This window comes from Monodelphis domestica, chromosome 5, assembly GCF_027887165.1.
Source record: "Monodelphis domestica isolate mMonDom1 chromosome 5, mMonDom1.pri, whole genome shotgun sequence".
Classification (NCBI taxonomy): Eukaryota; Metazoa; Chordata; class Mammalia; order Didelphimorphia; family Didelphidae; genus Monodelphis; species Monodelphis domestica.
In genome coordinates this window covers 102,989,703-103,015,740 of record NC_077231.1, presented here as the reverse complement: position 1 = coordinate 103,015,740, position 26,038 = coordinate 102,989,703, and the positions used below count along the sequence as shown (strand labels likewise).

At 44.3% G+C, this 26,038-nt stretch overlaps 1 protein-coding gene across 5 annotated transcripts in view; it reads right to left on the bottom strand.

Moving 5' to 3' along the window:
* CACNA1I (calcium voltage-gated channel subunit alpha1 I) overlaps positions 1-26,038 on the bottom strand; it is a 172,792-nt gene that overhangs the window by 54,272 nt on the left and 92,482 nt on the right. For 4 of the 5 annotated variants that reach the window (XM_056798972.1, XM_056798973.1, XM_056798975.1 and 1 more), the window contains 12 exons: positions 18,422-18,573; positions 17,032-17,217; positions 16,059-16,176; positions 14,429-14,584; positions 13,230-13,323; positions 12,369-12,571; positions 9,860-10,348; positions 7,866-7,966; positions 6,038-6,161; positions 5,339-5,407; positions 3,247-3,431; positions 2,829-2,955 (listed from right to left, as the gene is read on the bottom strand). In XM_056798972.1, coding sequence (XP_056654950.1) covers positions 2,829-2,955; positions 3,247-3,431; positions 5,339-5,407; positions 6,038-6,161; positions 7,866-7,966; positions 9,860-10,348; positions 12,369-12,571; positions 13,230-13,323; positions 14,429-14,584; positions 16,059-16,176; positions 17,032-17,217; positions 18,422-18,573 — 2,004 coding nt within the window. The remainder of the gene's footprint in view (positions 1-2,828; positions 2,956-3,246; positions 3,432-5,338; positions 5,408-6,037; positions 6,162-7,865; positions 7,967-9,859; positions 10,349-12,368; positions 12,572-13,229; positions 13,324-14,428; positions 14,585-16,058; positions 16,177-17,031; positions 17,218-18,421; positions 18,574-26,038) is intronic. The other variant, XM_056798974.1, reaches the window with a different exon arrangement.

The window sequence follows — 26,038 nt, the reverse complement described above, 5'->3', positions numbered from 1 at the left end:
AGACTATGTATAGCTTGTAGAGCTCACTCTGTGAGAGGCAAGAAACACCCACTCCCTGTGTTCCTCTGCAGCAAAGTCCCAAAATAAAGAGCCAGGAGAAGGGAAAAAATATCATCGTGGGTGGACTCAGGCTCGTGAAACAGGGTTGGGTGTACCAGGGAGGGTCCAGGCTAGCCTAGGGAAGCATTGGCGTAGGACATCCTTCCCCATCAATCTGCCCAGACCCTGCCCCCTGGCCTCCGGGCTCCGTCAACAATAGGGCCACCCCTGGCCAAAGTGAGAAGGGGCCTGTGGATGGCCAGATGTTCCCCTGCTCCTCTCTTTCTTCACCAGTTGCCACTTGGAACAGAGAGGGTTGATGCTCTGAAGCCTATCACCTCTTACCTATTCTCAGAATCCCCAAATGTCAGGTGTGGAAGGTATATCTGGGATCATTTTATCCAAGCCCAATTAGGCAGGAATTTAATCATGGAGAAGTGAGGTGGGGCAGCCCAAAGGCTCATGAGATTTGGAGTTAGGAGACCAGAGTTTGAAGGCACTTACTGACTGCCCTTAGGCAATACAACCTCCCTGGGCCTCAGTTTCCCCCTCTTTAAAATTGGAGAATTCTATTTACCTGCCCTTTAGCTTCTCTTTTAGCTCTAAATCTATATTCAGGTGAAATGGAGTGTTTAATCCCATCGGATAAGCAAATTTATTAAGTACCTGCTGTGTGTGAGGATCTGCATTGAGGATTGGGGGATACAAAGAAAAAAAATGAAAGTCTGCCTCAAAGAACTTACATTTAGGGGCAGCTAGATGGCTCAGTGGATAGAGAGGCAGGCCCAGAGACAAAGGTTCTGGATTCAAATCGGATCTCAGACACTTCCTAACTGTGTAACCCTAAGCAAGTTGCTTAACTCTAATTGTTTAGCCTTTACTGCTATTCTGCCTTGGACTCTATTTTTAGCATTGATTCTAAGAAAGAAGAGGTTTTAAAAAATAAAAATAAAAAAGCTTACATTTGTCTAGAACCAAAAAGCTCAGAATGTCAGAGCTAGAGGGAATCTCAGAGACTTCCAGCTCTACCACTACTGAAACAAGAACCATGCGATTATTGTTCAGTTGTTTCAGTCATGTCTGACTCTTTGTGACTCCTTTTAGGGTTTTCTTGGCAGAGATGCTGGCATGGTTTGCCATTTCCTTCTCCAACTCATTTTATAGATTAAGAAACTGATGAAAACAAGGTTAAGTGACTTGCCCAAGGTCACTCAGCTAGTAAATGTCTGAGACTGGATTTGAACTCAAGAAGATGAGTCTCCCTGACTCTGAGCCCAGCATTCTATCTACTGTGTCACCTAGCTGTTCCAACATCAAACATAACCTGCCCTACTCACTACATTTCATAACTATTAATATTATACTTGGAAACTCCAGACAATCTCAAAAAGTTGTCCCCCTACTCTGGGATTGGGACTTTCCATATCCAAGAGTTTCCTTGGACCTTGAAATTACATGTCCCAGGTCCTAGCCCTTATCCTGCAAACTATAGGCCAATGTTTTCAAAAGGGTTTAACAGTCAATTTAAGAAGGTAAACTAGTAACTGAACCCATTAAATTATACTATGACATAGTCTCAGTCAATTAAACAATTAACAAGCATTAATTCAGTGAATTCATTTTCATTATTGATGGGCAATGACAATGCCCATGTAAATGGGCAAATTATAAGTGTTATGGAAGGGAAGTGACGTGCCCAGTCCTACAAGGCTGGGCAGTGTTTAGGACCTCAAGGATGAGGTGACCTGCCCAAGATAACATAGTCAGGAAGTGACAGCTAGAACTTCAACTCAGGTTTCCTAATCCCACCATGTCCAGGGCTCAATGTCATCTGACCAAGGATCCTATCTACTTATTCTATTGGAAGCTTCCTGAGAGGAAGAGCTCAGGAATCATTGCTGTGTTCCAGGTACCATGGCAGGTTCTGGAGACCCAAAGTTAAAATGAAGCCATCTCTGTCCTCAAGGAGCATCTAAAAGGTGGGAAAATGGTCTGTAGTTCCCTCTAAATCCAATCTTCTCATCCTGGCATTCAAGGCTCTTTTGAGTCTAACTCCACACTCCCTTGTCCACTTGACTTCACATTATTACTCTGTGTTCCAAATGGGCTGGGCTGCTCACCCTCCTGCATTTGGACACCTACCCATTCCAGCCCATCTCAGAAACCACCTCTGCCTCCCAATCATCTCTACTTCACTTCTGAGCACTGGGCAAATTGAGGCATCATATCTACCTCCTCTCCCAGAAAACTGGAATCTGCCCCAGAAACTCCCATTTGTAGCTAATCCTGCCTGGCTCCAGACCTCCATGGATTTTCCTGATCATATTCTTCATTCTGAGACATCCAGCACCAGATTACCCCATCAATACCCCTACTTTCTATCTCTCGCTTATTGGTTGTGTCTCTCCCATTAAAACAGAAGCTTCCTGAGAACAGAAACTTGCTTCTCTCTGTGTGTAGTATCACTAGTCCTTAGCACAGTGACTGCCTAATAATATGTAATAAATGTGCTCGCTTGCTCTCTCTCTCTCTCTCTCTCTCTCTCTCTCTCTCTCTCTCTCTCTCTCTCTCTCTCTCTCTCTCTCTCTCTTTCACCCTAAGTTTAAATTCTTCCTCTGCCACTTACTGCCTACATGGCAAATCTCTTCATGTCCCTGAGCTTCAATGTCATCTGTAAAATTAATAGATTGGGCTCAGTGTTCTCTTCAGCCTTCTCTATCTTCCATCATCCAAAGGCTCAGAGCCAGTTCTGGGTACTCACCCCTCCCCTAAGTCCTCTAGTCACTCACCTGTACCCCTAGGATGCCAAAAATGATGAAGAAGGCACAGCAGATGAGGACAATATTTCCAATGGGCTTGAGGGATGAGATCAGTGTCTCCACCACAAGCTTCAGCCCTGGGGCACGGCTGATGACCCTGCAGTTGTGTGTCAAGATGGCAACAGTTAGAGATGGAGTGGGGGGAGGCTATTTCCCACCCCACCCTCATGGCACCAAAAAAGTGAAAGGTTATAGGATCACAGGTCTAGAAGTGGAGATAATCAAGGCTACTCCCTTCATCTTATAAATGAAGAAAGATAAGCTGAGAGGGGTCATAGGTACCTGTTAGTATCTGTGTACTAACTAGATTTGGCACCAGAGGTCCTCTGGGAAGGGTTGGTGGGGAAGGAATTAGAGAGCAGGGGGAGGTGACCAAAGGCAACCTCACCGCAGTGGGCGAAGCGTCCGGAGGAGGCGAAGGACCCGGAGAACTCCAAGAATCTTGGCTCCTCCAGCGGAGGCCACAGAGACCACAATGTCAATGAGAGACACAAAGACCAGGAAGCCATCCAAGATGTTCCAGCTGCTTCGCAGGTAGGCCTGCTCCCCAAAATATAGGCCTAGGGAGACCACCTGGCAAAGGCAGGAGGGTGTAGCAGAGACAAAGATAAAAGAGTGCCACAGAACCTCAAAATGATACGGGGCTTCAGAAGACATCTGGTCAAACCCATGATGTGAGGGGCCATTGAGCATTTGCTTGAAGACCACTAGTGATGGAATGCCCACTGCTTCCTGAGGCAACCCATCCTACTTTGGGCTGGCTCTCATTATTGGGTATTATCCCTGACCTCAAGCCTAAATTATTCTCTCTGTACCTTTGCAAAGTGCACTTAGTTCTGCCCTCTGGGACCAAACCAGACAAACTGAATCCCTCTTCACATGACATCTCCCCCCAAATACTTAAAGAGACCTATCGCACACATGTGCGCGCACGCTCGTGTGCACACACACACACACACACACACACACACACACACACACACACGCTTTCTCTTATCCATATTGAACCCCACTAAAGGTTGTATATTTGGATCAGGAGATTGGAAGAATTCAGAAGTTCTCTGCTGCCTCATTCCCTCACAAGCTTTGGGTACAAAGACTCCTAAGCACTATCAGGTCCATAGACCCTCATAGCAGAGCCTGGAGAAAAGTAATAACAACAGGAATAAAAGCTGACATTCCTAAAATGCAAAGCACTTGACATAACATCTCATTCAAGCCTAATAATAATCCTGAGAGGTAGGTGCTATTACTATCCACATTTTATAGATGAGAAAACTGAAGCCTAGAGAGATTAAATGACTTGCCCATGGTCACACAGCTAGAAAAGATCTGATGCAGGATTCAGATTCAGATCTTACTAATTCCAAGTTTAGCACCTTATCTACTGAACCACCTAACTGTTTCCTAGAGAAGTAGGGAGCAATAATTTATTAGCCCTAATTCATCTATGGGTAAATTGATGCATTGGGTATTGAGTAGGACCTAAGTATTCTAGTGTTTATGTGTGATAGTACTGGCTGCCTAGAATTTTGGAATGCAGAAGAGAATAAGGAACAATCAGAATGTATTATTTTAAGGATACAGTCTGTTGCTTACCGTGTGACACAGACCCCTTCTTGCCCAGTCCTCTGGCATACTCTGTACCTAAGATTTTTACTTTCAAGTCTTTCCCCCAAGAAAGGCACCATAGAGGGAGGACCTTACAGCTACTAGACTCCCTAGAGATACCCCACTCTTCCCCAGAGTCATTTCACCTCATCGCCCTGTTCTTCCTCCATTCCCATCACCCAGTTCAGCCCCACAATATGAAGGCCAGTGTAAAGAACGCCATTCCAGAGACCTGGACTGTCCTTGATTGTATAGGCTACTTGCAAAGCCTTCTGAGTGAGAGACAAGACAGTGCCCTCATCAGAACCATGGACAGCTGCTGCTTCCCTGCTTCACAAACCAAATGCCTTTCCTCTTAGATCAAGACCAGCCCCACATCCACTATATAACAAGGTGACTGTCTCTCTCTGTCTAGGTAGAACACTAACTGATTCTAGGGACAACATCTATGCCATGAAGGAGCTGAAGAACCAAGGGAAGGGACAGAGATATAGCTGGTATTATTTGGGGGTAGAAGAGAGTCCTCTGATCCTAAATACCTCTCCTATCAGCATTATATGCTTACACCTCCTTTTAGTGAGGTGGGAGACAATAGGGAATCTTCTACTTCACTCTTTGGAGGTAAGGCTTAAAATCCAAATGCACCTGATATTGAAAATCCAGTGACTGAAATTCATACTAAGGAGTAAATAACTGATACTGGATCCTTTGCTGAGAAAAAGGTTGAATATACAGATGAGGGAGGGAGTACAAGGATACCACTTTATCTGTGGGGGCAGAAAAAGGATCAAGAAGCTTAGGGAAGTAGCTTAGGGAAGAGCCATCCCTAGAAGATGGAATATTTGGATTTTCCACTGCCAATAACCTACCTTTAGAGTCATCTCCCCAACAAAGATGGCTGTGAAGATGTAGTTGGACACAGTGAGGAATATTCGCTCCTGAAAAGAGAAGAGGGGACTAAAACTAATCCCCAGGAGGGTCTCTGAGTTCTCCTCTTCCTACATTTTCCTCCTTGTGATAATCCCCACATTCTTTCCAATCTGTTGTGCTTCTCTCCCTCACTGCAATAAACTATCCCCCTTGTCCATCCTGAACCTCATACTACCTATATCCCACACTGTAGCCCAGGAAGCTTTCTTCGGGAGCCCAGTGTCCCTTCTCTCTTAGAGAAGAGGGTGGTCAATGTAAGTTGGGTCTAAGTTAAATTGTTCTTCATAGGCAATCATAAGATTTTATATTTGGAGCTGGGAAAAGATTTCAGATGTCACAGAGTACATACAACCCCATCATTTGAAAAAGGAGAAATCTGAACTTTGTGGCTCAAGATCACATAGGGAGTAAGCAGCAGAGGTGGAATTTGAACTTAGGTCCCTTGGTTCCAAATATAGGGCTTTCAACTGTTCCCCATGGTACATGGTCACATCACATGGTTAGAAAGTGACAGAACCAGGTTTGGAGTCCAGGTTTCCTAACCTCAGAGGTAGGGCCTGAAGGAATATCTGCAAGAACCCCAGCCCCACTCCCATCTCCCACCTACCAGGTCCCTTCCCTTGATGGGCCCCACTCACAGTGCTGCCAGCCTCTATCTGGGGCCTCTCCAAGGCGATGGTGATGCAGTTGAGGAAGATAAAAGCCAGGACGACATAGTCAAAGAGCTTGTGGGCGATGATGGTCTGGCAAAGGACCCGGAACCTGGGAGGAGATGGACATCCTCAAACTCAGCCTCTTTCCCCTAAGCCTGGGTCTGAACCTGATGGGGAGCAGCTAGAGGAGGGGACCAGGGCAGAATGAGGGAAGTTATTCTAGGATAGAAAGAGTGGTCTCACAGAGAGCAGCCATGGAATCCAGGGAAATTCCAGGAGAGAAAGCTGGGCTCTCCACATTCTTGGCCATTTAGGGTAAAATTACCTGCACTTACAGAGGAAAAAATCCCACTGAAAATGCATGAACCCCAACAACCAATTCTAATGCAGCCCCTTCTTCTATCTCCCTACATCACACTTACTTCCTAGGGCAGGCTTGGCTAGATGCTCCTCCTCCAAAAAACCTTGCCTGATCTCACAATGATGAGGGATCACAGGGAGCATCAAGTCCAACCCACAGCTGCACAGTAACTCCTTGGATAATATCCCCAATATTAGGGGTCATCCAGTCTTTTAAGGGCCAGACTATCAGGGAGAGAGGGACAAAAGAGTTCTTTCCCTCCTCCAGATTTCCTAAAGCTTTTTGGATTTCTCCACCCCTACTGCTCCTCTATCTTGCATTGTATCATCTTTATCCTTATCCACCATGCACATGTAATCATTCATGCACATATATACATACTTACACATGCACACAATACAAATGTGTATACACATGCATATACATTCATACATGATACATGCACATACATATATGTGCACACATGCACGCTCCTATTAGTTAACACGCATTTCCTGCCTCTGTCACTTACTAGCTGTGTGACCATGATCAATCACTTAAAATCTCTTGGCTTCATTTTCTTTATCTGTAAAATGGTTGGGCCCTTCTAAACCTGGATCTATGATCCCAGGTTCCAATGATTTAGAATCTACTTGGTGCCAGACAATAAACTGCTTCAGCCATCTAGTAGGTGCTTAATACATTTTGTTTGAAAGGTTGGTTGGTTGAGCCAATTGACTCAGGGCACTGTATATTTTCACCTTCATCTAACCAGTGCCCAGAGTTCAGGGTGTAGGCACCCAGGAAATGTTTATGGAATTCAGTTGAACTATCTATCCCTGGTTGGAGATAATCAGCAGCAGCAGCAGCAGCAGCAGCAGCTTCAGAGTTTTAGGGCTAGGAGAAAACTTAGAGATTGCCTAGTCTAACTCCTTTATCAAACAAAAGAGGAAACTGAGGCCAAGAAGAATTAGGTGACACCCAATTCTACATAGGTGAGAAAGAGGAAGGGCTGGGATTTGAACTCAGACTTTCTGGTTCCAAATCCCCAATGTTCCATTCCACTGTTCCCTATTGAACTAGACCATTACAGTTTTAAAAGTTTTTTCACTTGACCTAAAAGTCATGACAACCCAGCAAGGTAGGCACCAAGTCACTGGGATGGGACCTAGACTTGAGATTTCATTGGTATAGGGAACTCCTAGGTTAGCAAACCCCCTCTACCAACCCTTCTCTGCAATCCTGAATCCTAGAGAGTCATATGAGATGTTAAGTGGCTTACCCAAATGAATCAGAGGCAGAACTTGAACTCAAGTCCTCCTTGCTTTGAGGCCAATTCTCTGTCCACTATACCATTTTGCCCTCTCAAGGTAGCATCCCAGGTAGCCCAGCCCCAGGCCCTTTTGGTTTTGGAGACAGGTCCCTCAGCACCTCAGTGCTCCCATCCCCCTGGCCAGTCCAGATGTCACCCACCTGTTCTCAGGAGAGAAGAGGTAGACAGACCAGTCTTCCCTGATCTCACACCAATCCGGCTTGTAAACATCAATCATCTTCCGAATTCGGAAACACAGGCTCTGGTTGGGGTAGGGAGGGGTGAGAGGGCCCAGGGGTCAGTGTAAGAAGAACCTGTTCCCGAGCTCCTTCTGTCAGATCTCATCTCCAAGTTGTCCTAGTTGATAAGAACTAAAATATACCGACCCCTTTACTGCTAATGGGATTCATGGATGGTTAGACAAACTGTTGGCACCGTGGTCTCCTCACCCACAGTAGACATCCAAGGATGGCTACCTCTAAATTTGCCCAAGGCCATCTCCTTTCTTCTTCATTCCACCATTCCCTTTTCAACTTCAAATGCTGAGGCTCCCATTTCAGGTTCTCCTGAATAGAGGCAATGACTGGAAGCTCTCTGAAGGCAAGGATTCTCCCCCTTGTTATCCCCCCTCAACCTCCTTCAAGGGTGACAAACCTAGTACACAGGGAAGGCTTAATCCACAGTAATGAATTGATTGACAATCCCTAATATCTGCCCTGAGTGAGTTCTTTCCGGAATCATAGCCAATTTTAAGCTCCCTAAGGACAAAGAAATTGGTTGGTTTTTTATCTCTATAACCACAGTTCCTGGATGAGGGAACTTGGATCTGTGATTTCATCAGTGTGGAATTCCCCCCTCCACCACCACAGATCTGTGGCTCATTTGGAATTTATCATTATCCTCTATAAGCACACTACCTCTCACCTTTCACGCAGTGGGCTCTTAATAAATATGGGGTAGTTAAGAGAAAAGATAAGAAAAATTTCATGGAGTTCCATGCTTCAGAGAAAATCAGCCCAGGTAAGGATGAGGCATATTTAAGAATGAAACACCACGGAATCAAAGACAGTCGATCTCAATGAGGAAGAAAAATGGAAATGGCCTGAAGAGTCTGATGTGAGTGCACAGAGAACTCACCAGCCTACTGAGATTTAAAAACCAGCTGGAAACTCTAATGACAAAACAGGGAGGTTTCCTGAAGTTCTCCTGGGAGGAAAAGAGGTTCAACTTCTGCCTGAGATGGATGAGACAATGATACAGAAAACAAGACAGCAAGGGGAAGGACATTTGTACAGGAAACAGGAGAACAAAAGTAATTAACAGAGAGTTCAGACCCAAGACAGGCAGGAAGAAAGAAAGAGAGCATTCGGCTGCCTTGGGAAATGCAAGACCCTGGTCCAGATGGGCCCTGAAAAAGCTGGCAGATGTAACAACTAAGTCGTTGTCAGTGATGTTGGAAAAATCATGGAGAACGGGAGAATGACTACAAGGACTGGAGGAGGAAGGATGTGGCCCACCAATATTTTCCAGATGACCAAGGACCAGCAAAGTCCAAGCTGGGGAGCCTGATGTCAATCCCTGGGAAAATTCTAGAATGGAGGCAGGTGGGATGGCGTGTTCATCTGACATACAGACAATACCAAGTGTGGAGGGTAGGCTAGCATGCTAGATGACAGAGACAGGGTTCAAAAGGGGCTTAAAATATGGAGTGTCAGAGCTGGGAAGATCCTTAGAACAGGGAATGTCAGAACCAGGGGATATAAGAACCAGGAGGGGTCTAAGAACAGGGAATGTCAGAGCTGGAAGGAAACTTGGAACAGAGAATGTAAGAGCCAGAAGGGGCTTTAGAATAGGGAATGTCAGGCCTGGGAGGAATGACAATACTATCTATTCCAATATCCTTATTCAACAGATGAGAAACTGAAGGCCAAAAAAGGAATGTTCTGCCCAGAATTACATAGCCAATTAGACATGATCCAGGCCTTGAGGCTCCTATCCTTTCTCCCTTACAGTTGTACCTGGTGGTTCTCATTTCCAAGGACAGATGAGATTTTCTGTGGCCAGGAAACTGTACATTGGGCCTCCCTCTCAGCCTCCCTCCTTCCCTGCCCCACCCTGTCTCTCTTTGTCCCCAAGCCCCCTCACAACTACTCACATAATCAATCTCTTCTTCATCCTCCTCGTGGTCCTTCCGGTTGTCCATCTTGGTGAAGACATCTTTGGCAATGTTGGGCATCTTTCCATTGCAATCCTGGTGCTCACTAGTGCCTGGGCCTGTGCCCACTTTCCGAGTGGACCTCAGATGAGCATGAGGAACTGGCGTTGGCAACTCTGCCAGGTCCAATGAATCCTTGGTATCAAGGGAGAGTGTCCGACGATGGCGGTATCGGTGTGGATGGTGGAGGTGGTGGTGATGGTGATGGGGGTGGGAAGGTGGATGATAGGGTGGGCCCCGAGGGGCACCATCATCCCGCTCCCCCTCTGTTGTCCGGCCCCTCTCCCCAGAGAGGAGTGACTCATGTTCTGCAGAGGGTGCCCTGAGCTTCAAGCTATGGCCCCTGGCTAGGCTGTTCCAACTGGATCTTCTGCTAGCCCAGGCTCCACTATGGCCCCAGGCTCCATAGTAGGAGCTGCGAGAGCTAGACTGAGAGACAGATAGAGAGCGCAAGTGAGCAAGAATAAGGAGCAAGGCACATCACTCTCCTGCTCAGAAATCTTCTATTGCTCTCTATTGCCTACCAGGGAAAGTACAAGCTCCTCTGCTTGGCGGTCAAAGTTTTCCAAAACAGACCAACAACCTATATTTCTGGCCTGGTCTCACACTACCCCCTCCATGTGCTCTATGCTCTAGCCAAGTTCTACTCACTCCCAAAGAGGAAACATATCCTTTAACCCACACACTGTATTTTCCTGATTCTATCTTTCCTTTCCTGTACTTGGAAGATCAGTTATAATTCCAATCTTTCCTCTAAAAGTCAAATCAGATACCACCTCCTTTATGAAGCCTGCCCTGATTTCCTGGCTCAAATGACCTTTGATCTTACATAGTACCTTGCTTTCTAACTTTCTAATGCACCTATCACGTAAGAGTTCACGATATAGTTGTTTGGTTTCTAATCTCCTCACTTGACTGTAAACTCCCTGAGGCCATGGTCTCTGGCCACCAGTCCCTGCCTCTAGTCTCTCTCCTTTCTAATCCCTCCTCTACACAGCTGTCATACTGATACTCCTAGTGCTCACATCTAACCACATCATTCTCCTACTTAAGAAGCTTCATTGGCTATCTATGTTCTTCAGGATAAAATGCAACTTCCTCTATTTAGCATTGAAAATTCTTCATAATCGATTCATGTTTCCCCTTCACATACTCTGCTTTTCACCTATTTTGGTCTTCCCCATTGTAGCAGTCCACCCCTAGCTATGGGCAAGGGGAACAGTTGGTATGTACAGATTGCCTTAGAAGAGAGCACGCTCAGTCTTGAGCATGCTCAGTATTGCACATGGCTGGGGAAGCCTCTGACCCTTGACCCCAGCTTCCCCCAGGTTAGGTGGGAACACAGGTTTCTTTGTGCTCACCTGGTTAAGAGAAACCACACCTATACCTTGTCATTAACCAATGATAATCATCCCTATGGACTGTGTATATTTGCATATAAATAGGGCCCAGCCAGCTCTGCCTCTCTCTCTTCTGCTCTTCCTCCCTTCCAGCTTGCACTGATGCCTGTCCTCGCTGGGGCCTGGCCTTGGGCCAGGCTCCATCTCTAATCTTTCTCTGTCATCCCCCTCGTGGTATCTAAAACTTCTATCCTTTCTCTGTCTTCCTACCTTAAAGCTTCTCTCCCCTCTGAGGAAGCTTTACCCATATATGACATTCATCTCCACCTCAAAGGCTTTGCATGAGCTTCCTCCTATGTTTGTAATGTTCACTCTCCCTCTTTTACAAGGACCCTCAGAATCCCTAGCACCTATCAGAGCTCACCTGCTTGCCAAGCATCACCACCTACAGGAACTCTTCCCCCTTCCCTCATTTGTAAGGGTTGTCCTTAAAACTACATAGTTACTTTTGGCCATCATTCTTTGAAATTCCTGGCTCATTTATTCAACAAGAATTTATTAAGCACCACCATGTGCAAAGCATGGTGCTTAATATTAGGGGAGTACAGAGACAAATGAGAGCTGGCCCTGGGTTCAGATCTTGTGCTATGGTCATGGGCAAGCCACTCACCCCAATGTTCATCAATTTTTTCATCTGTAAAATGGGGAGGGGGCAATGCAATATATGATCTTTAAAGTTCCTGTCAGATAACTCCAAATCTATGAGAATAGATGGCCCAATGGTAGAGTTTCAAAGGATCTCGGGAATTATTGAGTCAATTCCCTTCTTTTACAGAGGAAACTGAAGCCCAGCGAGAGGACAGAACTTGGCCAAAGTCATACAGGATGTGAGAGAATTGAATTTGAACCCAGATCCCTTTCCACTACAATCTGTTCTCTTTTCAAGGACAAAGGTTCTCTGCCATAGTGTTAGTAGGACAACTTACAGCAAGTTCATTTCTGTGCTGTTCATAAAGGGAAAGGGCTCAAAGGACCCTTGAAACCTTATCCAGCAGCAAGGAAAACACATAGTGGCCTTGACAAGCTGAGCAGATCCTACCATGACTCACCAGAGACCGCTGGTCATAACTCATCCTCCCCAGAGACATCACACTGCTCTTTCGGGAGTCCAGGGCAATAAGCACCTGGTCAGGCTGCAGAGAGTGGCAAGGGCCAGGGGGTATGCCCCCTGTGGTGGCCAGGGGGGCAGGTAGAGGAAGGCTTGGGTCCAGGTGTCCATTAGGGGTCATGGGGATGGGACAAAGCTTGACATCTGAAAGGAAAGGTCCAAAGATGGAGAAGGGCAGAGGGAAAGGGAGAGACACAGAGTTTTAGACACAGAGAGGGAAAAGAAGCAGATTCCCTTGCTGACTTTCTCCTCCACTGGGGCCCTCTCCTGTCTTACTTCACTCAATGTCCCATTGCTCTCATGTACCACATGCCAGAAACTCTCCATTATTCCACAAAGCTTCCATTTCCTCCAGCACTTTAAAGTACACCAAAAACACAGCCCTCTCACTACAACCCTGGGAGGTGGTGAGTGCCAATCTGCCCATTCCCATTTTACAGAGGAGGAAAATGAGGTTCACAGGTGGGAAATGACTTGCACCAAGCCATATGGTAAATATTAAAACCTGAAAGCAAGCCCCGGTCCTTACCTGTAGAGCCAGTGCTCTCTGTGTGACACTGTATCCCCCTGCCCCCAGTCATCACACTGAGCAGGGAGATGTTCTCAAAGACAGGTTGTTTTCTCCATCTTGCTTAGCATAAAATGGAGCATAGCAAACCTAAAAGAATCTGGGCTTTCTCCACAGTCAGTGTTTCATCCCTCCCTCCATGTCTGGGAATTTAATGAATCCTGCTCAGATCCTTAGCTTTTCTGGACTGCTCTGACAAGGGCTCCTAGCATGTGCAGGTAGGGCATCCCTTACCAAAATGGCCTTCGTGACCCTCCCGGAATTTGTCAAACTCTTCTATGTTGGACGAGCTTTGGTCCTCATCTGAATAGGAACGGTTGGCATCCCCCTAGAGGAAAGTTAAACAGTAACATTCCTCATCATTCTCTAAGATTTACCAAGTGCTTTACATGTTATTCAGTGAGGCACATGAAATTGGCTTCATATCCTCACACTATAGATGATAAAACTAAGGCTTGGAGAAAGCGACTTTCTTGTAGCCACATGCTTAATATTCAATCCAGAATCTCTGTGCTGCTTTTCAAGTTCCGGGGTTGAACAATAAAGGCAATAAGGAAGGGTAAAGAGGGAGTCAAGAGCCTCAACCCACCACAAAGCTTGGCTCCAAGCTGGCCCACAGAAATATTTGTGAAGGACGAGACTGGTCCTCTTCTACACCTCAAAAGGGCCAGAACATGACTATTTTTAGAAATGCTCATTGTTTGACTGATCGATCAACATTGCCATTGTAACATCCATGCCCCTTTGAAAACCTCCCAACATGATGTTTACTCTGCTCATCCTCCTCATCTCCTGCCCCCCTCAGACAAAGAGCTCTGCTGGGGAGCTTCGAGAACACTTCTACATCATACTGCCACAAGCACCCCTCTTCTTCCTCTTCTAACTCCCTTCCTGTGCATCCTCTTCTATCAGAATGTAAACTCCTTGAGGTCAAGGACTATTTGCATGCCCAGTGTTTGGCACATAGTAAGTAGTTAGTCAAAGATGATTCATTCATTCCCTTCCAGCTCTAGTGTATAGACTTTGTCTTGTCAGTTGTTAGCAGCCCCCAACACACACATACCTGTACCCAGGGGAGGAGGAAGAACCTTTAAGGGACTATTGACCCCAATCCCTGCCCAAGGGCTGGGATGACAGCATCCGCTCCTCCATTTTGATCCTTAAAGCACCTTCATTCATTTCCTCCTTCCTCTAGCCTTCTCAGATGAGGAGGAGGAGAAAGAGAAGGAGAAGGAGGAGGATATTGCTGGGAATAGTCCTCATTCTAAGAGCACTTTAAGATTCCCAAAGTACTTTCTTCCTAAGACTTCTGTGAGGCAAGCAGAATCCCTAGTTCATAAGTGAGGAAGCTCTGAATTCAGGTCCTCCACTCCCAACCCCATGCTCTTTCCAAGATTGTGCCCTGTCTTGCCTGGGTTAGGAGGGCACCTCACCTCTGCCTGGAAGCCCTCCACCAAGATGGCCACCAGCAGATTGAAGAGAACATAGTTGCCGAAGGTCATGAGGGCCACAAAGTAGAGGGAGGCCCAGGGTGAAGTGGAGGCCATGCCATTGTAGAGCACCATATTCCAGTCTTCCTGGGTCAGAATCTGCAGAGTGGAAGCCAGGTAGTAATCCCAGTGAGGCACGGGAGGGGAGGGGAGTCACTAGGTCAGGGGTGCCAGGACCAAGATGGGGCAATAGCTCCCTGGAGGACCCAAGGAGGAAAGAGGATGGGGATGCAGTGGGGAACTGGGAAGAAGGGAGCTGCATATCTAGGAGGCATCTGGAGATCAGCCAGTAGAGGGGCCAAGTTCATGAAAAGGGTAGATGGGCTCTCTAAGAGCGGTACATTGATTCGGCACTCACATTAGGTCACTCCCCTCTCAACTCATATACACTCCTGGTCATGCACATTCCTCCCCAGTGGCCCTCCCCCACAGTGGGAGACTTCTTGTGGCCCCCTTATGCTGTCTTACTTGTACACTCCCTCCCCCTCGCCCCTTGTTTAGGTCCTCTTTCACACGATTTTTCACGCCTCAGTCCTCATGCTCTGGCGCCCTCACAGGTGTATGTTTTCTCCATCATTCATATGCACATATGTGCCCTAGCACATGTGTCCTTCCTATTCCCAGGGCCACACTCATACTTATGTGGCTGCTGGGTGCCTTTCTTCCACCATGCACGTGCACATTGTGGATTCCCGCCCCTCTACACATCTGTGCTCAGTCGTCTGCATCAGCTCATACTTGGGCAGCCACACACTGGGCACACACTCACTCCCATGTTCCGGTGCTGGTGCACTGCTTCAGCCTTGCATGTTAAGATTGCACACTTCTGTCTTGAGATTCTCCTTGGTGCACTTTTGTCCTTCCTCAGTTATACATTCGGATTTGTACCCCTCTACATTCACACACTCACACAGGGCCACCTTCTCATCTGTACTGCATTTTAAATTCTAAAATTTAAATTTTTAATTATTTTTATTTTAAATTTAAATTCTTTTTTTTTTTAACCCTTACCTTCCGTCTTGCAGAAGAGTGGTGAGAGCTAGGCAATGGGGGCCAAGTGACTTGCCCAGGGTCACACAGCTGGGAAGTGTCTGAGGTCAAATTTGAACCTAGGACCTTCCATCTCTAGGTCTGACTCTCAATCCACTGAGCCACCCAGCTGCCCCCTAAATTTAAATTCTTATTTAAAGTTTTAATTAAAGTTTTTTGTTGTACACTTCTTCAAGCTTGCATGTCCATCCTTACTCACTCTCTCCAATCGCATATGCTTTTATTTATTTGTGCACTACTCAGAAATAAGCTGACAAGGCCTCTTAGTGGTCCTGGGAATGACTTTTGTAAATCTCCATTTTCCCTGTTTCTATGAATTTGTATTTCACTCCCCTGGCCCTGGACTCCCCACTTGAAGACTGGGTAGCCACCATCTCTTTGTGGATCTGCAGAGAGGAAGCTATAAGGGTGAGGAGAGAGGCGTGTCTGGGGGGGGGAGCAGGGTAAACTATGCTGGCTCTGGGGCTTGGGGCTCTAGACTAAGGGGAGGGAGGAGGTTAGGAGCTTTCTCTTTTACCCTCACCTGGAACACTGTGACAATAGCCCAGAGGAGTGAGTCGAAGTTCTTCCGGTCAGGAACAGTGTCTCCCGTATCAGTCCTAAGACTGAATTTGCAGCCAAAAATGTGCATCCCTAGAATGCTAAAGGAAGGAGAAGGGGCTAGTGAAATGTCTCAGATGCCAGGAGAGAGTGTTGGCTAAGGCTCATGGGGAAGCATGTCCAACCCCCAATCTCCTTCACCCAAGCCGAGGCCACCAGAGCCAAGAGGCCTTTTCCCATTCCTACCATCACCTCTTCATCCCCTCAAGCCTCCTGCCTGCCTGCCTGCCTGGGCATCCCTTCTTATTTCTTCATTCATAGCCCTCCAAAGTTCTCAGCTTTCCAGACTCCTTTCCTATCACTCACCATCTTGCATTCTCTATTCTGACCAAATGAACTGACTTGCTGGTGCCCATCTATGGCACTGCCGCCTCCATACCCTTAAAAACTACTCCCCTTGCCTAGAATGCTGCTACTCCTCATCTCTCGTCCTTGGCATACCACACTTCCTTCAAGTCACTGCAAGTGCCAAGCCCCCAATGAGGCAGGTCCCACTCCTCCCAATTGCAAATACTTAAGTATCTCTGTAGATTGTTACCCTCCAGTAGAATGGAAGCTCTTTGAGGGCAGAGGCTGTTTCTGTTTAAGGGGTTGAATCTCTAAAATCAAGTGGTAACAGAGTTCTCAGGACACAGTTGCTTCCTGTTCTCTGCCAAGAGGAGTGCCAACCTCATAGAACTGCCAATGTTCTTCTGCTGTAGGGAGAGTCCCTAGTAGCCCATTGGCTTGGGTACCCTTTGCTCCTGGAGTGCTCCCTCCATGGTGTGAGAGTCTCAGGGAGCAGCTGTAGGATTCCCTGGGCAGCAGCAGGTGACCCCCCTTCACCAGAGCTGGTTTCTGGGCAGCCTCTGGAAGGATGCATGTGTGTGGCTAGCACCTGGCAATAGCTCACTCACCTGAAGATGAAGATGAAAAGCATAAGCAGCATGCAGAAGGTGGCTACGTTGTCCATGGTCTTCATCAAAACTACCAGCTGTCGGCGCAGGGCTGGCATGAAACGAACCAACTTCAATACCCGGAGCAGGCGGAAAGTCCTCAACACTGAGAGGCCACCATCTGACTGGCCAATGATCTCCCAGATACTGCAGGGGCCAAGTAGGAAAGGGCATCAAGGAAAGGAGAAAGGGGGGAGAGACAGAGAGAAATAGGAAGGGGGAGAAACAGGGAAAAGACAGAGCAGAGAGGATGAGTTTAGGACAGAAAGAGAAGGGGGAGCATGAAAAGAACAGAGAGGAGGCAAGATGCAGAGAATAAGAAAGAAATGGGAGGAGAAATGGAGTTGAGGCATAGGAAACAAGCAAAAGAGAAAGGAAAATATCCAAGAAGGTTCAAGGTAGAGGGAATGAGATGACACCAAGAGAAGGGGAAGAATGGAGGAAAAACAAGTAAGAACAGAATGAGGAAGAAGAAAGGAGAGACAGAGAATGGCAGAGTTGAAGAGAATCCAGAGGCCAAGGGAGGTACAGAACCCAGAGGAAATGAAGAGAAAGAATGATGAGCAGGGTGGAAAATGAGAAAGGCAGAGATGCATAAAGGAGAGGAGAGACACAGAGATAAAAAGAGTGTCAGAGAAAGGGGGAGGGAGAAACCCCAAGTGTAAATTGAGAGATGAAGGAAAGAGGCAGAAGGGAAGGTTAGAGGCAGAAGAAGGAAAAGATAGGAGAAAGGTAGAGAGGAAGGAGAGCAGGATCAGGAAACAGGGAGGAAGGAAGACAGAGATAGAGGAGAGAAGAGAGAATGGCCATGGGGATAGGGGGAAGAATGAGGAATGGAGAAATGGATTATTCCTACTATTTTGCCTTAGTCACTAAGATCATCCTGGTCACAGGGTCAGACCTAGTAGAGTTCATTAAAATTCCCCCAAGTCTCCAAGCTACATTTTAGCCCAGAGCTTCAACCTCCATGTCACCTGCTGCCTCCCACCCCTTCACCCTTTGACCAAAGCTGAGCAAAATGGACTAATGAGAACAGTATCTTTTTCCATTTTTTTTCTTGGACTCTGGAGGACACCCAGAAAGGCAGGTGGCAGGAGTGGGAAGGCCTGAATCATGCTATGCCTGCAGAAGCAGCACCAGGATGATGGGGAGTAGAGGTCAGGGAGATGAAAGAAGCCAGGAGTGGGACTGAGGCCTCCTTAAGAGAATGGGCTCAGCCTTTCTGCTTGGGGTGGGGGTGGGGTGGGGTGGGGGGCGGTGTACCTAGGATGTGTATGTGGCTGAGGGAGGAGTGGCCTTGACCCACAGGAATGGAGGGGGGCAAATGGGGAGGCAACCCAGCCCTTAGCACCTGATGATGACGATGATACTGTCAAAGATGTTGTACGGATTCCGAAGGTAGTCAAAGAGGCCAAAGGCTGCCAGCTTCAGGATCATCTCCAGGGCAAACATGCTGGTGAAGACCACGTTACTGATCTCAAGGATGTTGGTCAGCTCCTCGGGCTGCAGGACAGGAGGAAAGACACCAGGCAATGACCTTAGACAGAGTCCCTGAATGGCAGGACTGAGAGGGGCCTGCGAGCAAGGAATGTCAGAGCTGGATGGAGCTTAGGACAGAGAAGGTTGGGGCAGGGAGGAACAGTAGAACAGGGAAGGTCAGAGGTGGGAGAGAATTTAGAATAGGGAATATCAGAGGTGGGAAGGAGCTTAGAACATAGGTTAGAGCTGGGAGGGAACTTAGAATTTGGAATGTCAGAGCTGGAAGATATCAGAAGAGAGAATATTATAGGTGAAAGGTACCTTCAAACAGATAATATTAGAAAGGGAACTAGAATGCATCTCTTGACTGCCAGTTTAGTAAGGCTGAGGATGAGCATCTCTCTTCCTGCTTCACCTGAATGAGCTTGGTCCTCTATTGACTGACTCTAGGTTAACCCTCATCCTGTTGCTGTTCAGTGACTCTAACTGCCTGGGCAGAAAAGCTCCCCAAGGTTCACTGTCATCCTCTCATTCCTCAAACCACCAGAATAACCACATAACCCAATGAGTAAGCCCCATATGGCAGGAAGACTGATTTTTTCCTTCTCCTCTAGAAGGCTGACCATTGCTGTGTCTGGCATTCCCTGAGCTGAGTTTGAAGAAACTGGAATCAGAAAGGAGAGGCTAAAAAACCCATCTAAGATCCATGGCTCTCTTCCTGCTTTGGGAGATGATCCCTAATGCTCCAGTCATCACACTATGCCTCCACTCCTGAGACATAGGAATTTGACTTTACTGCTCAGAGAAGGGGCACAAGGAGATGAAGACAGCTAGAGTGACCAGTTAATATCCAGGAGCACAGCCCCCAGCTCCAGAGGATTCCATACAATACCAGGGCTTAGCCTTATTGGCCTCCCCTAAGATTTGTCCAAGATTCCAGCTTCCTTCGTTTACTTTGGCTTAAAACTCTATGACCTCTAACTTCTACTGGCTCTCCAGAAGGCTCTGGCTGCCTAGGTGAAGCTGTGTGAAGTCTCTTTAAAATTTTTTTTTATTTGGTCAATTTCAAACATTAATCCTTGGTTACAAAAATCATATTCTATTCCTCATTCCCCTCTCCCCCTCCCTTCCAGTAGCCAACTCACAATTCCACTGGGTATTACATGTGTCCTTGATCAGAACCCATTTCCATGTTGGTGATGTTTGCACTATGCTGATCATTTAGAGTCTACATCCACAATCATATCCCCTCAACCCATGTATTCAAGCAGTTGCTTTTCTTCTGTGTTTCTACTCCCACAGTGTTTCCTCTGAATGCGGATAGTGTTCTTTCTCATAGATCCCTCCAAGTTGTTCAGAATTACTGCATTGCCACTAATGGAGAAGTCCATTACATTTGATTGTACCACAGTGTATCAGTCTCTGTGTACAATGTTCTCCTGGCTCTGCTCCTTTTGTTCTGCATCACTTGCTGGAGGTTGTTCCAGTCCCCATGGAATTGCTCCACTTTATTATTCCTTTTAGCACAATAGTATTCCAGCACCAACATATACCACAATTTGTTCAGCCATTCCCCAATTGAAGGGCATCCCCTCATTTTCCAGTTTTTGGCCACCACAAAGAGTGCAGCTATGAATATTCTTATACAGGTCTTTTTCCTTATGATCTCTTTGGGGTATAAACCCAGCAGTGCTATGGCTGGATCAAAGGGCAGACAGTCTTTTAGCACCCTTTGGGCATAATTCCAAATTGTCTTCTAGAATGATTGGATCAATTCACAATTCCACCAGCAATGCATTAATGTCCTGACTTTGCCACATCCCCTCCAGCATCCAGTACTTTCCATTGTTGTCATGTTAGTCAATCTGCTAGGTGTGAGGTGATACCTCAGAGTTGTTTTGATTTGTATCTCTCTGATTATAAGAGATTTAAAACACTTCATGTGCTTATTAATAGTTTTGATTTCTTTGACTGAAAATTGCCTATTCATGTCCCTTGCCCATTTATCAGTTGGAGAATGGCTTGATTTTTTGTGCAATTGATTTAGCTCTTTGTAAAATTGAGTAATTAGACCTTTTTCAGAGGTTTTTGCTATGAAGATTGTTTCCCAATTTGTTACTTCCCTTCTAATTTTGGTTACATTGGTTTTGTTTGTACAAAAACTTTTTAATTTGATGTAATTAAAATTATTTATTTTACATTTTTTTATTTTTTTCTAACTCTTGTTTGGTTTAAAAATCTTTCCCAAAGGTCTGATATGTATACTATTCTGTGTTCACCTAGTTTATTTATGGTTTCCTTCTTTATGTTCAAGTCATTCACTCATTCTGAGTTTATCTTGGTGTAGGGTGTGAGATATTGATCCAAATCTAATCTGTCCCACACTGTATTCCAATTTTCCCAGCAGTTTTATTAAGTAGTAGATTTTGGTCCCAAAAGCTGGGATCTTTGGGCTTATCATAGACTGTCTTGCTGACCTTACTTACCCCAAGTCTATTCCACTGATCCTCCTTTCTGTCTCTTAGCCAGTACCATATTGTTTTGATGACCACTGCTTTATAATAGAGTTTGAGATCTGGTACTTCAAGGCCACCTTTCTTCACATTTTTTTCATTATTTCCCTTGATATCCTTGATCTTTTGTTCTTCCAAATGAACTTTGTTATGTTTTTTTCTAATTCAGTAAAAAAGTTTTTGGTAGTTCGATGGGTATGGCACTAAATAAGTAAATAAGTTTAGGTAGGATGGTCATTTTTATTATGTTAGCTTATCCTACCCATGAGCAGTTAATGAATTTCCAATTGTTTAGATCTAGTTTTAATTGTGTGGAAAGTGTTTTGTAATTGTGTTCATATAGTTCCTGTGTTTGTTGCAGCAGAGATTCCTAAGTAGTTTATATTGGTTAGGGTGATTTTAAATGGAATTTCTCTTTCTAATTCTTGCTGCTGAGATGTATTGGAGACATATAAAAATGCTGGTGACTTATGTGGGTTTATTTTGTATCATGCAACTTTGCTAAAGCTGTTGATTATTTCTAATAGCTTTTTAGTTGATTCTCTAGGATTCTTTAAGTAAACCATCATATCATCTGCAAAGAGTGATAGCTTGGTCTCCTCATTGCCAATTTTGCATCTATGTTCATTAAGGAGAATGGTCTATAATCGTTTTTCTCTGCTTTTGACCTGCCTAGATTTGGAATCAGTACCATATTTGTGTCATAAAAGGAATTTGGTAGAACTCCCTCTTTGCTTATTATGTCAAATAGTTTGTATAGTATTGGGATTAGCTGTTCTTTGAATGTTTGATAAAATTCACTTGTGAATCCATTAGGCCTTGGGGATTTTTTTCTTAGGGAATTCTTTGATGGCTCATTCAATTTCTTTTTCTGATATGGAGTTGTTTAGGTAGTCTATTTCTTCCTCTGACAGTGTAGGCAATTTATATTTTTGTAAATATTCATTCATATTTTTGGCATATTTATTTCCATGAATTGGGCAAAATAGTTTTTAATGATTGCCTTATATTCCTCTTCATTGGAGGTGAGGACACCCTTTTCATCTATGATATTGTTAATTTGGTTTTCTTCTTTCCTTTTTTTATTAGATTGACCAGTACTTTGTCTATTTTGTTTGTTTTTTTCAAAATACCAACTTCAAGTCTTATTTTTAGTTCAATAGTTCTTTCACTTTCTATTTTATTAATTTCTCTCTTAATTTTTAGGATCTCTGATTTAGTTTTCTTCTGGGGATTTTTAATTTGTTCACTTTCAAGTTTTTTTGATTTGCATGTCCAATTCATTGACCTCTGCCATCCCTAATTTGTTAATATATGAACTCAAGGATATAAATTTTTCCCCTGAGTACTGCTTTGGCTGCATCCCATAAATTTTGAAAGAATGTCTCATCATTGTCATTTTCTTCAATGAAATTGTTAATTGTTTCTATGATTTGTTCTCTAACCAATTTTGTATACTCATATTAATTAATTTCCAATTAATTTTTTATTTGACTCTCCATGTATGCTTACCAATTATTATTTTTATTGCATTATGATCTGAAAAGATTGCATTTATTATTTCTGCTTTTCTGCTTTTGTATGTCATGTTTTTATGACCACTTAGTACATGGCCAATCTTTGTGAATGGACCATGTACTGCTGAAAAGAAGTTGTATTCCTTTTTGTCCCTATTTATTTTTTCCATATATCTATTAACTCTAATTTTTCTAAGATTTCATTCACATCTTTTACCTCTTTCTTATGTATTTTTTATTTGATTTATCTAAATTTGATAGTGGTAGGTTCAGGTCTCTCACTAGTATAATGTTACTATCTATTTCATCCTTCAATTCCACTAGTTTATCCTTTAGAAATTTGGATGCTATACCATTTGGTGCATACATGTTGATTACTGATATTTCCTCATTGTCTATACTCCCTTTTATCAGGATGTATTTACCTTCCCTATCCCTTTTAATCAGATCTATTTTTACTTTGACTTTGTCAGATATCATGATTACAACTCCTGCCTTCGTTCTATCAGTTGAGGTCCAATAAGTTTTGTTCCAACCTTTAATTCTAACCTTGTGAGTGTCTACCTGCCTCAGGTGTATTTCTTGTAGACAATATATGGTAGGATTTTGAATTCTAATCCACTCTCCTATTTGTTTTCTTTTTATGAGTGAGTTCATCCTATTCACGTTCAAAGTTATAATTGTCACTTGTGTATTCCCCAGCATTTTGATATCTTCTTTCTTTTGCTATATATCCTTTTAAACCAGTGGTTTGGTTTTAATCAATCCCCCTAATCCCTCCCTTGATATGCTTCCCTTTTTGGTCCCTCCCTTTTTGTTCCCTTCTTATTTTTTTAGGGTCTGTTAAGTTCCCTCCCCCTCTCTTTCCTTCCCTTTTTGTACTCCCTCCCCCTCCCCCCTTAGTTTTCCCTTCTCTCTTTCCCTATAGGATAAGATAGAATTCAAGACCCCAATGGATCTAGATGCTCTTCCTTGTCAGAATTGATTTCACTGAGAGTAAGGTTTAAGTATTACCTATTAGCACTCTCTTCCTCTCCTTCTTATAATAGTATTTTCACCTACCCTTCCCATGTGTATCTTTGTGTGACAAAGATTATCCTATTTATTTTATTTCTTCAAGTATCTCTTGATGCCATCTTCAATTCTCCCCATCCCTTTTTCTTTTTTTTTGAATATCATCCTATAGCACTTATTATCCCAATCTCTTCCTGTGAATGATTCTTCTAATTACTATAATAGTGAGTATAATTTTGAGAGTTACAAATAACATTTTCCCCATATATTAATATAAATAATTTGATCTTATTGTAGTCCTTAAAGAACAAAGTTTGAATAAAAAAACATTTTCCCCTTTCCCTTCTCTTTCTTTATTTACCTTTTCATGTTCCTCTGATCTTTGTGTTTGGATATCAAACTTTCCACTTAGTTCTGGTCTTTTCTTTACAAATACTTGGAAATCTTCTATTTTGTTGAATGCCCATACTTTCCCCCTGGAAGTATATAGTCAGTTTTGATGGATAGGTGATCCTTGGTTGAAGACCCAGTTCTCTTGTCTTCTGAATATCATGTTTCAGGCCTTGCGGTCCTTTAATGCGGAAGCTGCCAGGTCTTGTGTGATCCTGATTGGTGCTCCTTGGTATCTGAATTGTCTCTTTTTGGCTTCTTGTAGAATTCTCTCCTTAGCTTGAAAGCTCTTGAATTTGGCAATTACATTCCTGGGAGTTGTCTTTTGAGGATTTAGTGTAGAGGGTGTTCTATGATCTCTTTCAATGTCTATTTTTCCCCCTTGTTCAAGAACATCAAGGCAGTTTTCTTAGATGATTTCTTGTAGTATGATGTCAAGATTTCTGTTTATTTCTGGCTTTTCAGGTAGACCAATGATTCTCAAATTGTCTCTCCTTGCTCTGTTTTCCTGATCTGTCATCTTTTCAGTGAGATATTTTGTTTTCTTCTATTTTGTCAGTCTTTTGACTTTGCTTTATTAATTCTTGCTGTTTCGGAAGATCATTGGCTTCCAATTGCCTAATTCTGAATTTTAAAGACTGGTTTTCCTTTTCAGTTTGGTCTATCCTGCTTTTTGTGGCTTCCAGCTGTTTCTCCAATTGGGAGTTCTTGTCCTTTAAACTGTTATTTTCTCTTTGAACTATTTCCCAATTTTCTTGCCAGAAAGTTTCCATCTTTTTTATAAGCTCCAATTTAAATTATTCAAGAGCTTGTGGACAATTTCCATTTTTTTTAAAGGTTTTGGTGCATTTATTTAAATTTCCTCTTCTGTTTCCTCTGTAGCCTGGGTTTTTCCTACATAAACATTTTCCAAGGTCAACCCATTCTTCTTTTTCTTGGAGGGAGGTTGTTGTTCCTGGGCACTATTTACCATCACTATGGAGGTTTTCCCTTCCCTTTTTAGTCAGAAATCTGAGTGAGATGGGCAGGCTCTCTGTGTATGGAGTTAAGAGAAAGGATTTTGCCTGAGACAAGCTCTTGAATCTCTGCAGCTTCTGATGTTTGCTGCCCTTCTCTGTGCTATCTTCCCGCGAGTGCCCACGGTCTGCGCTCTTCAGCCTGCTGGGGTTTCAGGTCTAGCTGTTCTTTGGGGTAGGTCTTTAGTGGTCTTAGTCAGCTCCCAAGGACCTAGAGGTGCTCCTTGCTTACTCTAGAGGTGCCCCTCACTCACTCACTGATTTTGGTGCACTGTGGCTCTGACTCTGGCTTGGTAGATGGGGTGGAGGAGGGTAGATCAGCTCACATTTTGGTGGGAGCTTTTAACCCCCTTATAGTGTGGAAATGCCCAAATTCCACATACTTTCAATGCTGCGCCCTTCAGTAAAGTCAATACTCTTTCCCCTTTGCCCTGTTACCTCCCTTAAGTACAGTGTTCAGTACTCATAGCTTCCTGTCTCTACAAAGAAGGGAAGGAGATGCACTTTCCCATCTTTTCTTCTGGGTCAGTCTTGGTGACCTCATAGTCTTACTGAGAAAACACAATATACACACTCCAGAGAAATCAGGACCATGGGTAGTAAAAGAACATAGGAGGCCTGGGTCCTCTCCCCATATCTTCTAAAAACTAGTTACATGAGTTACCTTAGCCTAGTCCCTTAACTTGTCTGAACTTCCATTGTCTTAATCCATTTCAAATCTGTGAATTTAGAAGGTTAGGGTCCATGACCTTCAAGGATCCTTCTGGTCCTACATTCAAGGAAGTGGTAAGGAGTTCTGATGTAGTTAGAACCACTTTCCTAGAAATAAAGAATGGGTCAAACCATTGAAACCAGATTGCTTTGATGTCTTTTTTCCACTTGTGATCCAGACCTGTGGTTTTCTCTGGTGAGGAAAACTACTGGCAAATAAGATGAATTGGACTTGAGTGTCTAGGAAGCCCCTTTTAGCTGTGTGATAGAGGAATCTACTCATTCTCCATTATACCCAAACCAACCCTCTAATACAGCTACAATCCTT